Source organism: Carassius carassius, chromosome 12 (assembly GCF_963082965.1).
Source record: "Carassius carassius chromosome 12, fCarCar2.1, whole genome shotgun sequence".
Lineage (NCBI taxonomy): Eukaryota > Metazoa > Chordata > Actinopteri > Cypriniformes > Cyprinidae > Carassius > Carassius carassius.
Window position 1 is genome coordinate 27,148,382 of NC_081766.1, and position 13,414 is coordinate 27,161,795.

Genomic DNA, 13,414 nt, shown 5'->3' on the forward strand with positions numbered 1-13,414 from the left:
TTCTCATTTTAAACGGAAAGAGTTTGTTTATATGAAGAGATTTTGTTTTATTTGTGTATCTTATTTATTTGATACTTCTTTTAAAATTTAAATTTAGTTTTGTTATTTACATTTACCTTATATTTTAATTTTGTTTGTTTATCCAAAGCCACTTACAAATGAGGACAATAGAAGCAATCAAAACCAAAAAAAGAGCAATAATATGCAAGTGCTATATTAGTATATTATTACAGTGTTATATTTCAGTTTCACAAAGAAATGTGCAGCATTTTGTCCAAGCAATAATAAAAGGACACATTTAATTTATAATTTGTCTTGAATCTCATTTTGTAAATAAATAAATCATGAATCAAATCGAATCGAATCGTGAACTCAGAATCGTCAATCGAATTGAATCGTGAGTTGAGTGAATCATTAAACCCCTATAACTAGATTGTGTTTACAATATACTGAAATCTGATCACAATGCATCTTCAACATTTCGAGGCCGCATTTGAAGAAGCCTTCAAACTGGGACAGCCTTCTTTGTGCCGCTGAGAATGCGTAACATGTAATATATGAGTAAAGAACATCTATGTTCCGTCAGATGAGTATGTGCATTATATATGTATGCTGTGTTGATAGGTCACAGTGATGAATTTCCTGTCAGTAAAATATGCCAAATACTTTCTGAAAAAAAATATATATATATCTCTTAGACGACACTGACCCATAAACATGATGGACAATGAAACTGATGTGCAAGAGTGAGTTAACATTAGTAACATAACTTTTCCAGAAACTGATCTAATATATCTCTTACAATAACTTTTTAGTGCAGTCACTCAATGTAACAGACCCAGTCAGAGCAGTTTTAAGAGCAAACTGTCTGATTTTCATCTTCGTAAATGTGAGCTCAGTACACATTCTCACAGGGTAAGATATGTATAGATCTATGCATATTTAATCCACAACCAGTTTTATGGCATTAGTTTATCTTAATTTTTTTCACACGCATTTGACCTATTGTTCTTTTTGCTATTATTCTGGGATTAATCCCTGAGGTGAAAGAAGCTAATCAAATAATTACCTGTCTGCTACTGGAATTTGTTAAAATCAAGAATGAAAACAATTGAGTCACACTATTTATGAAGCATCAGCTCCACTGAGAGAAAAATGACATTGGATTAATTGTGCTACTTAACTAATACAAATCAAGAGCTTTTCTGAGAGAACATGTTGTTGCTGTATATACAGATTACAAGTTTTTTTTTTCTATTTTAACCTTTTTTTATGTTCCTGTAGGCTAGACCCTAAAACTTCTATAATATATTGCATGCTGAATTTTCAATCAGTAGTCTACTAATAATAAGCCTATTCATTTGATATAGGCTTATAATATTTAATATTTAATGCGTTGATGTTTTCAGTGAAGATGCCCTCTGGGGTAATTTCCTTTTACTTTTCTGTTATATCTGCACTTGACAGTTTTATTTTCAGTCTTATGCTTAAGTTGAATCAAGATATAATTAAAATCAGCTGATAATTCTTTATCGATGATTTAAAAAATGGCTTGAATAGTATCACACTTATATAATCCTAAATAAACTCATATTAATTGCAGAACTTAGTATGTTTATACACCTTAAACGATAAGGCTTTATTTATTATTTTCTCCCCTTAATTTAATTTTTTTCCCTATGTAAAAATATCCCAGTCCTATCAGAATGCAGATGTTCAGCTCTTATATATTTAATGTTCTAGACTGCTTAGCAATGTAAGATCAAAAAACCTTTGCTTTGAACTCATTGATAAACAAGACAAACCCACATTTCTGTTTTTTAAAATAACCCTTCATAAATGACACAATTGTACCATGTAGTCTTCTTCATATTTTCCTCATGTATATTTTCTAAATTTTCAAGCACACCTGTGCCAAGTGGGACCTTTCTGCACAGTGAACAAAAGTCCAACTTGGCACAACAACCCCTCTGCTTCAATTAAAGTGCTTTGTTTTTACAGACACTACTACAGAATGTGTGCTACTGTCTCCCAAGTGCTCTGTTAGTCCTGCTTGGATGTTTATAAGACTTCCTGTCTTGTGTATTAATACTACTGTGGGATATTACATTAACAGCCTTATTTTATGATGTAAGGTGGGATTTGTAAGGTGCCATCTGGCCATTCACAAACACTCTAAGCCTCTTCCCCTATTAGCATGACATGACCAAGGGCAAGGGGCTGGAATAGATTACAAGAAAATATCCCTTCACACACTTAGTCAAACTATTACCAAACCACATGCAAGCAAAATATAGTATGGTATGACTATTTTCTTATTAATAGAGTACAGACAACAGAAGATTATTATGCAGAAATCACTTTTAGAAAGTGTTTGTTGTATGGCCGCAGTGTATGAAAACAATTAGCCTATAATGGTTAAATATCCACCTACAAAATTTTTTTTTGTAATCCTCATAAATAGTCTCTCCAAACAGGCGTTTAGATTTCTCCCTACATTTATGTCATAAAGTGTGTGATGCTCTCTGCCCTAATATTATGTGCTATTTCTCAATAGCAAGTATGCAAAGTTCAGACTTGCATATGGCAAGTTCGACTCAAGAATCTCCTACCACCTGGGTGGGTGGGTGACACAGGCTAGCTGAAGCTACGACCGCGGCAGCTAAAATGAGCGCAGCTAGGCAGCTTGTTAATCCAAGCGAGGGGCAGATTAATCCACTGGTGGGTCCACAGAGACCCAGAGGGCAGATGCCAGGAAGAGCCCATGGGTACCTGAGCGCACAGAGAGGTGCAGGAAAACAACTGGCAGCTACGAGCACTGGAGCCTGAGCAGGACAGGACAGGACAGGACACTCGCAGTCAGAACAATGGTATGAACTACAACAGTTTGACAAAACGCACCAAAACTGGCAGTTAAAAGGAGAAGATGATGTGGTAAACAATAACCTGGCATGAGAGAAGATGAGCTAATGAGCAGGCAAACAAGGAGGGCGGAGACAAAACCACACAGACAACGATCACGTAGCAAGCTGAACAAACAGAAAAGACAGCAAAGATGCAGGTGATCAGACCCGAAACCCAACACAATACTACAGTAGACAGCATTTATTAATTTGAGTTCATTTTAATTTCAGCATTTAGTAATGCATTATTAAAATCAAAAGTTGTACGTAATAAATAAATATGAATAAATATTGTAATAAATGTATTGATCATTGTTTGTTCATGTTAGTTGATACATTAACTAACATTAATTATTGGAACCTTATTGTAAAGTGTTACCAGTTATTTAATTAAATAAGAATGTGTTCAAAGATTGTTTGCCAGCCCTTTGAGATGTTATATTAACTAATTTACCATCGTAATTAAGTCTGGAAAACATTATTAATACCAATCATATCATGCATAACACAGAGTGAATATACATTGTTACCGTTAAATATGAGATATTGTGATGTAAGAAAAATGTCTGACAATAAAGTGTTTATCTATCACTACAACCTAAAATCTCTTATTTTATGCAGAAGTTCAATAATATATAAATGTATACATAACATTTTATTAATATTTAGAATTTGTTTACATGTCTGCTTACATTTGTGTTGTTTTATGTATGTTTTGTTTTATGTGCTTTTATATGGGTATTATATCCACCCTGATGCCATCGTATAAACAAAATTTAAACTGAATTAAGCTAGATAATGGCACAATTTTTTTCTATAAGGCTGCTTTACAGCTGAATCACATCTTGCTACATCAACACTGGGATTGAACTGAACTGAATCAAACACTGAACTCACTCGAGCTGAATAACAACACTGCTGCCTTTTAGAACTGCTGATTAATTTACATGAAACAATTGCTGATTTTAATTGTCCTTGACCATATCTAAACTGTCTACTAAAGTGACTTTCAATAATCGATTCTGTTACTTCCTGTTTATCTTTGTGAAGCTGCTTCGACACAGTCTGTATTTTATAAAACATAATAAAAATAAAGGTGACCTGACTTAATTGTTGTATGTCTGTATTTATGTAACACCGTGGTCCTGTGAGGCACTACATTTCGTTCCACTGTATGTCCTCACATGTAGCGGAATGACAATAAAGCTCGACTTGACTTGACTTGAACATCAATTTTCCAAACCATTTGTCCCATAGGGTCATGAAGATGTCGGTGTCTTTGGTCACAGACAGGGTGTTACGCTTGCTGAATTCAGGTACAAAAGGTGAGAGGATCCAAATTCAGATGTAATTAAAAGGAACCAGGATGACAGAAATCAGGAACAGGGAAACAAACATTCAACAGCTAATAAACAGACACAAGACTAGACCAAGAACCAGGGCATACACATGGGTTTAAACACTCAGGGTAACAAGGCAACAAGTGTCTGGAGATAAATAATTGTCATGGGATCTAATGATGGTAACTAACAAGGCAGGTAGGTAAACAGGCTTGAATAGTATCACACTTATATAATCCTAAAGAAACTCATATTAATTGCAGAACTTAGTATGTTTATACACCTTAAACGATTAGGCTTTATTTATTATTTTCTCCCCTTAATTTTATTTTTTTCCCTACGCAAAAATATCCCAGTCCTATCAGTATGCAGATGTTCAGCTTATATGTTTAATGTTCTAGACTGCTTAGCAAAGAACACCAATCAAAAAACCTTTGCTTTGAACTCATTGATAAACAAGACAAACCCACATTTCTGTTTTTTTTTTAAATAACCCTTTATTCATAAATGACACCATGTATCATGTAGTCTTCTTCATATTTTCCTCATATATTTTTTAATGTATATTTTCTAAATTTTCAAGCACACCTGTGCCAAGTGGGACCTTTCTGCACAGTGAAGAAAGGTCCAACTTGGCACAACAACCCCTCTGCTTCAATAATTGTTCTTTGTTTTTAGAGACACTACTACAGAATGTGTGCTACTGTCTCCCAAGTGCTCTGTTAGTCCTTCTTGGATGTTTATAAGACTTCCTGTCTTGAGTATTAATACTACTGTGGGATATTACATTAACAGCCTTATTTTATGATGTAAGGTGGGATTTGTAAGGTAGGTAAACAGGTAGGTAAACAGGGACACAGAACACTGGAGGAGCACAGAAACACATTACAAAATGAGTTCATATACACAAGACAGTGGAACACAGGCATGGATCATGATACAGGGAAACACACTGGATGGACACCAAGTCCATCACATGCGGTTTTATATATCATACGTTTAAGTCCTGGCTGGAGTTTGCATGTTCTCCCCGTGTTGGCATGGGTTTCCTCCAGAAGCTCTGGATTTCTCCTACACTCCAAAGACATGAAGGATAGGTGAACTGAAGGCATTGAATTTCCAGAGAATGTAGGCTGTTTCCTTGCCTCCTGAGAAACAGGAATATGCTCAAGCATCCCTGCAACCCTAGAACAAGCAGTTTGGAAAAATTATGGATGTATTTTTTTTCTTATTCATCCCTTCATGGTCCCGGCAGGACTTTTATAGTCTCAGCCTCAGACATCATGCCCAAGGACTGTTGGCTGCATATGGCAAACAAAATTGGAAACACTTCAGGAGTTTCAAAGTCATCATCGGATTGGTTGAAATATACAGGATTTACATCTTTAACAGTCTGCCTAGAAACAAAGATGCCGTGACACCAAATCTGGTCACGGAAGAAGAAAGCAGTCATATGTTTACAAATGTGACAATGAGCACTTATCAGGATCAACAAAACACTGGATTTTCAAAAGTATGTGAAATATTTAAAGTTTGCGGCATCAAATCTTTAAAATAAGTCCAAGAGTTTTATACACTGGTCTGTTATTATGGGGACATTTCCAGTACCCTAAACATGACAGGGCACAAAACAAAACGTGATTGATTGCTTTACCTGTCAGTCATATGTGCCCTTGGTTGGTCTTTGGACATTCAAAGCGACCAAGGTTCTCATATACTGTACCTTCAGCTGTCAGTCTGAAGGTCTGGATACGCGAGACTAGGACTTTTATGGATCCTCAGATGAATGCTCTGCCATTAAATAATGATGTTTCAAGATTAATCAATTTAAATGTGTATTTAGAATCACTAAATTTGACTTCTCAGAGAATTACAACATAATCATCATTGGAAACGTCAAGTGTTGGCATTATCACTGACATTTCTAATAGGGAGAGTACCTTTGATGTACTGAGATGCAGCACAAATGAATGATAAGCTGTTACTCTGGATCGATAATTATCCTGGCATTCTGCGAGCCCACTGAAATTATGGCAGAGTATTATCTGTTTACAAGCTGGGATTTGTTTAATAGGCCATCATCACATTAAGAGAATAAAATCAAATTACATGCCATGCTGCTATACAATTATCATAATACCAAAAAGATTGATTATAATAAAATGCGCAATACTGGTAATAATGACTTCAATGCAGCATCACATTATCATTAAAGGTGACAAAGCAAAAACAACCAAACAGTCACAAATATTTACAAAGTTGTAGCACTTCCTGCCCAAAGAAAATACTAAACCAATTTTATTTTCCTTGTTGTTGACAAAATTTCATGTCACTATGCTCACCAACATTGCTGCCAAAATCCTGATTTATGCCAAGATTAATTGTGAGCAATTTGTCCACAGATGACAGCAAAAACAGCTGCTATAATCACTGTTCAGTATGAGAGAGCCAGACGGGATGGACATGTGCTGGGAAGCGCCAATGTCATGTTGCTTACAGATCCACATTCTGTCACAGAGAATATGCCCAGTCTCAAATGGTAATACATGTTCATTACATTGACACAGTTCATTAATATATTAAATAAAACAACACATTTTAAACAAATGAAAGTATGAAAACTTCCATAAAAATGCCAGACTCCCCAAAACTTGAACACAATGCATGCACGTCTCTGTCAACAAGACTGATATGCTGCTAAAGGCAAAATCTAAATAAATACTCAAAACAAATCCAATGTCCATAAGATACACTGCAAACCTGACTGTTGTTGTACACTGTGGCAAGGAGGAGGTAACTTCTTCAAGATCTGAGAGGATCATTCATAAAACATGACAATCTAAAAACAAAATCTTCTTTTATCCATGGCTACTTTCGGGCCACTGCTTTGGTTTTTTGTGTCAATAAACTGCAAAAAACACATTACAATTAAAGGTTTTCTTTTTCTAGTTTCCAGCCAAAAAAAAAAAAAAAAAAAAAAAAAAAAAATTACAATCAAAAATGATTTTCTAGACAAGTAAAAAATTTTGTCTTGTTTTGAGAAAAAAAATTAATAAAAATAATAATCAAAATTAAGTGAATTTTTTGCATGAAACAAGCAAAATAATCTGCCAATGGGATAAGCAAAATAATCTTATTTCAAACAGAAAACAAGATTTTTGCTCACCCCTTGACAGATTATTTTGCTTGTTTCATGCAAAAAATTCACTTAATTTTTTTTTTTTTTTTTTCTGAAAACAAGACAATAATTTTTACTTGTATGGAAAACCCTTCTTGATTTAGGAGTTTTTAGGTATTTTGGCTGGAAACGAGACAAAAAAATCTAAGCTTGTAAAGCATTTTTTTTTGTGGTGTATGTACTAGATTTGATCAATTCTGGGATTAAAATACATTAATAAATAAAGAGTACAAGGCGATGTTTTTGTTTTAATCTGGTTAAGGTTATTTCACAGTTGATTTTTTTTTAATGCATGCAGAAATTTGCAACAAATGCACAAAAACTTACTAATATATATATATATATATATATATATATATATATATATATATATAATTCTACCCTATAGTGTTGACCATTGGGATTAACACAGAGAACTTTGTGCAGTCACATCTCAAGATCAGGTTCTGTGTGGCTTTACATAATGCCCCCTCGTTTCAGCTTACACGTGAACATCTACTAAAAACTCCTTGGCAGTGATTGGTAAATCAAAGCTGGTGTAGTCATACTTGTGAATGTTTCATTTGGATTGAAAACACAGCCTAGGCATAGCAATGTTCAATCATAATATGTCCCGCATGAATTTAAGCGCCTATATCCTCATATGGACCCTTGTTTATACCACTTGCCTGCTCGAGTCATTGAGTCTCCTTTAAGATAGTGACAAGTCTCACCTTCCCAACCCTGAGCTGAAAGGTAGCTCAGTCCCATGATTGGGCGGTCAAGGGTAGGGTCTATAATCACGTGACATTCGTCTAACCCTGGGACGCCATTTTGGAGGAAAGTTTGGAATTTCTGACACATAGGAAGAAGAAAAAGAGGAGGAGATAACGAAAGAAGTTTGACGTTTAGGAAAACAATCCTCATTCCACCGAAGGTGAAGAAGAATGTAGCAAACTGCAGACGTGAGGATTTGAATCGCTTGTGTTCACACTGAGCCCTTGCAAGCACACGGCAGGGCGGAGTATATTTGCAGTTTGGGGAGTTTTTGGAAGCCCTGCAACTGGCGGCGACATATGTTGAGTTTTTCCCCCGCAGACGCGGAACAGATTGGCGGTGGAGGCTGAGTCGTAGCGTCTGTGTGTCTTTTGAATGGAAGCGCAGGGCTGTCAGTGGAGTAAAGCTAAATTCTGTGCAGTCGCGCGACTGTCAGGTTGAAGAAGAAGTGCAGCTCTCCCTGTGCACTAAATCCAAGCGGCTCATTTTCATATCAGCCTGTACCGAATAAACATTTGAGTTTCATGCCAGCTGCGTCTGTCTGACTCCTCAAAGACACTCTGGACGGACTCGTGTTGGGAGAGGAGCGTTTTATTATCGCGTGTATTGTTAAATTCCATCGCGAGCTCTGCTGGATTTGTTATCGTGCAAGAGCCCAAGCGAAACATGCCAGTAAGGAAAAAAGGTGAGAGAAACATGAGAAAACTCATTAAAAATCTGACATAGTACTTGGTTACTCACTCCTTTGCGGCTTCACTTAACATTCCAGACTGTAAATTATCAAGTGTCGTTTACCGAGCATTATCTCAAAGGTAACTGAATATTTTAAACTCTACAATTGTTTGGAAATATGGACTTTGCATGTTTTGCCCAGACACCACCAAGTATAGGTTTGAAAACTTACAGTAAAGTAATTTAACGATATGTCTTACTTGGGCTGTATTCAATCATGACGGCAAACTTACAGACGAGTTTTAGATATTTCGCGTTATACTGTCTGCTGCAGTATCGTGTAATCGAGTAATTCATGAAAACTTTCTGTCTGCCCCGTACAGATGCACAGAGGGCTATGTTACTGCTGGAGGAATACCGGTTAAAACTAAGTAACACTGAAGACAGACTGCTGAGAAGCTCCATCCAGAGAGTCATTGCCATCTTCCAGAGTAACCTCTTCCAGGCGCTTATAGGTATTACAATGTGTCATTCAGCACTGCCCTAGTAATAATGAAAGTACTGTGTCATGCTATGAGAGCTACTATTTATCAACATTGGTTGCATGATATCTATCTTTCTTATCTATCTGTCTGTCTATCTATCTATCTTATCTATACTGGCATTTAATGATCATTGCCTCCGTTTTTAGAGGGATGGGAACTTACTGACATTTAGATGACTATAAGCATATAACTTTGTTTCTTGACCTTAAACCGCTGAATAAAAGTCGTAGTTTATACCGTAAAAAATACCGTACATACATTTTCAATGGAGGGACAGAAAGCTCTCGGACTAGGGCTGGGACAACGCGTCGAGGTCATCGATGACGTCGACGAAAAAAATACGTCGACGCAAAATATGCGCATCGATTCGTCGACCTGTTTTTATTTCTCTAAAAAACGTTTGCAAAACGTTTACCTTATGTCCGCTGAATATACGCGATGGCCGGATCAACATTCTGTCCAACGTTATATAACCAATCCAGGGGTTTTTCTGCATTGATCTTTTTTTTTTGGCGGCTGTCAAAGCGTTATTTGATGGGTGAGTGACAGTGACAGGGCGCGTACGAGAGAGAGCCCCGGCTGCGCGCGCACTGCACTCACAGTCTTCAAACAACACGAGCGCTTCTTGCTCTCTCCCTCCCTTGTGCATATTAATCAAAATCATTAAACACGATAGAAAAAGGGCGGAACGCCAAAGTTTCACGTGGAGCATTCGGAGATTTTTTTTTCTCCATGACAGGCTGCTGGCTCCCACTGTTAATTTATTTATTTTTTTGTAAAAGCACTCTCTGTATTAGCTTAAAGCATTCAAGTTTACATTTACATACTGTATTCTTTCAATTGCTCTAAACAAGTATTTTGGGTGACCTTTTTTATTGAATACTAGACATCAAGTTGTTGTTATTTTCATCTGAAAGAACTTCTTTTTTCAGTAAGCTAGGCCTTATGTGTTCAGTAAGCTTGTTTCAGTAAGCTATGTGTTTTCAAGGTTTCAAGGTTTTATTGAATGCTATCTCTATACAAGTGCAAAGTAATGCATTCTTAGTCAGTCTTTTATTTTGTAATTTTAAGAGCAATAAACATATATTGCAATGTTAAGGAATTGATGTTTTTTTTCATTCAGATATGTAAATCAACATGTATAAATTGTTAGTAGTCAATTAATGGGGAGATAATCGAAATCAAATCAGTCTGAAAAATTAATCGTTAGATTAATCGATGCATTGAAAAAATAATCGCTAGATTAATCGTTTTAAAAATAATCGTTTATCCCAGCCCTATCTCGGACTAAATCTAAAATATCTTAAACTGTGTTCTGACGATGAACGGAGGTCTTACGGGTTTGGAACGACATGAGGGTGAGTCATTAATAGCCGCGTTTCCACTGTCAGGCTTAAACCGGGTGTGCTAGTGCGTGCCAGGTCCAGTCGTGTTTCCACTGTCACTTCCGGGGCTTGATCGTGCCTTGTAGGGGCCTCCTCGGGGCCAACGGCCAGGGTTTTTTGGGCCGATGAAACCTTGGGCCAAATCGGGCCAGCTGGGGCTAGAGGAGTGGTTATGAACAATGGCGGGGTTTCTCCGTGTCTGGAGAGCTCAGCGCTGCGGATCATTTCAAAGAGATAACACTTCAGGCCCTGACTGTGGAAACACTGCGCTATTCTGGCCTCGGTGCTACTGGCCCAACGCTATTAGCCCCGCCCGGCCCGTTTTAAGCCCTGGCTCGCACTGGCTCAACAGTGGAAATGCAGCTGATGACACAATTTTCATTTTTGGGTGAACTAAACCTTTAACTATTTATATATTGTCTAAAGAGTACCTATAATACTGTGCTATGAATGGTAAGTTTGAACTTAATACTTTGAAGCAGTGTTCATATTTATTTAAACTATTATCTAAAATATTATTTCAGAAGGTTCTTGTATAAAGATATCTGCATTGTTTTATCTTGTAGTTTGTTCGAGGGGAGTTTCCAGTGCAGTGTTACTTAGTTCTCTTAGGTCAGCCATTGCAAACTAGGCAAGGAAGGCAATCATGAGGAATGCTGAACAGCCTGTTTGAGTTTCTCAGGGGTCCCTGTGTTTGACCCTCAAGGTGTGGAGGCTTCCTGTTATAATTTCTTCCTTTGCTTCCAAAAAACATGGAAGTGATTCTTGGTTACTTGTTTTAGATTTGTCTACTGAAATGGTCACATGTTTTAGGATAAAGGCTGGTAAGCTTCCTCTTTGAGAATGTATTTCTCTAATGTGTCTTGCATCAGTTTTAAAAGCCAACTCGGTTTGTAAAAAGCAGAAAAACTTAGTAATAGATGGGGGAGTATATCAGACATTTTAATTGCATATCACAAGACCACAAGCTGTAAATTTTTGCTTCCATTGCTACACAGAGCTACACAATAATGTTATGTGTGTGTCAGCACTGTGCTGTATCTCAGAAAACCATCTTGCTCCAAGCTGCCCTGATGAATCTTTGTGCTCAGCATTAAGTTTATACACCATAAATGTGTAATCACCCTCATGCATACCGTCATTCATGTTTACACAATCTCGTGCAGATATCCCTCTTCTCATATATGTCGCGCATGCATGTGTTCTTAGGAGCGCCGCTAATGAAAAATGGATTGGAGTGAGGGTTTCCAATTTGACTTTTCTTCAGATATGTATTCTAAAGGACAAACAAAATGTAATCCATCTGTTGACATGATTACCCTAGTCCTAATCCGTAGGCTGATGATTTACGATGGTTTCTCTGGGAGAGCATCACTGCAGACTCGGTGCATGTATCTCAATGATTAGAGCCTTAAGATCCCTCCCTGGACGCCAGACAAGAAGAGTTAACTAGAGCAGGGCAGGTCTCCTCCTGCATGCAAAACAAGATAGACCAGGCTTACCCTTGACAGAACCCATCTGCCTCATGAGTTCCTACTTAATTGTTTTGAAAATGAGACTCAAAGTAGGGGTACGATTAAATGACATTATGTAAAGTAGCTAATGGACAAGTTTTATTCAAACACAGAAGAACCTTTTTTAAAAAGCTCTAAGTGCTTGATAAAGAGCTGGAATGGTGAATTTGATAACACAAAGGCAGGCCGATATCTTTTCCTAATCTTTATTCAGAGGTCCTGTCTGAAAGAGAGTATGTAATGGATTAAAATCACTTCAGTAGATTGTAATCACTTTGGCGAGCATCAAGCCAGCTAAAAAATACAAATAAAAGTATAAAAATAACATCAACTGAGATTTCCTTATGTGGCTGATTGTGGTCCTGCAAATGATTGTAATTTCCGAAGTCTATCATCGTAATATATATTTTTAAATGATCTACAGAAAGCATTAGCATTCCAAAGTCTCTAAATGAGCCATCAGATAATGAAGATGTCTCAGAGATCCGGCATGCTCTGTGAATTGAGGAAATTCTATCCTGTGACTGCAGAGGTCTGTTAATCAGACGTCAATACAGCACTCTGTTTAAGGGCTGCCTTACCACAGATCTCATTTCGGAGGCAGAACAGTGAACATGAGACTCAGAGAAACCTGGGAATCGGCTGATAGTTACGTCTCTGATTTGACTGGCTCAACAGAGAGGGCTCATCTCTGATGAATTATAAATCATCTCCACTGTGGAATATAGCAAATGTGAAGTTTAGGTCTTTTGATCTTTACGTTGTTATGAATCCACTGTCATCATACTTGTTTAACTTTAGTTGTCTGGGTCTCAAACATACAACATCTCTATCAGATTTATTTATCATGGTTCCATTGATCATTGGGGACTTAATTATATATAATTTAAAATTACATTTACATTACATTGACATTACATTTAGTCATTTAACAGACGCTTTTATCCAAAGTGACTTGCAAATGATGACAAAGCAATCAAAATCAATAAAAGAGCAATGATTTGCAAGTCCTACAGTATAACAAGTCTCAGTTAGCTTGCAGTACACTTAGCAAGTTTTTTTGTGTGTGTTTTTATTTATTGTGCAATAAATAAAAAGAAAATGGATAGAATAGAAAAAGA

General features: G+C 36.8%; 1 protein-coding gene across 13 annotated transcripts in view; it reads left to right on the top strand.

Moving 5' to 3' along the window:
• The first annotated feature begins 8,178 nt into the window (after positions 1 to 8,178).
• LOC132155146 (discs large homolog 1-like protein) overlaps positions 8,179 to 13,414 on the top strand; it is a 156,254-nt gene continuing 151,018 nt past the window's right edge. For 4 of the 13 annotated variants that reach the window (XM_059563968.1, XM_059563969.1, XM_059563970.1 and 1 more), the window contains exons 1-2: positions 8,179 to 8,862; positions 9,233 to 9,364. In XM_059563968.1, coding sequence (XP_059419951.1) covers positions 8,844 to 8,862; positions 9,233 to 9,364 — 151 coding nt within the window. In that variant the 5' untranslated portion in view covers positions 8,179 to 8,843. The remainder of the gene's footprint in view (positions 8,863 to 9,232; positions 9,365 to 13,414) is intronic. The other 9 variants (XM_059563972.1, XM_059563975.1, XM_059563981.1 and 6 more) reach the window with 4 other exon arrangements.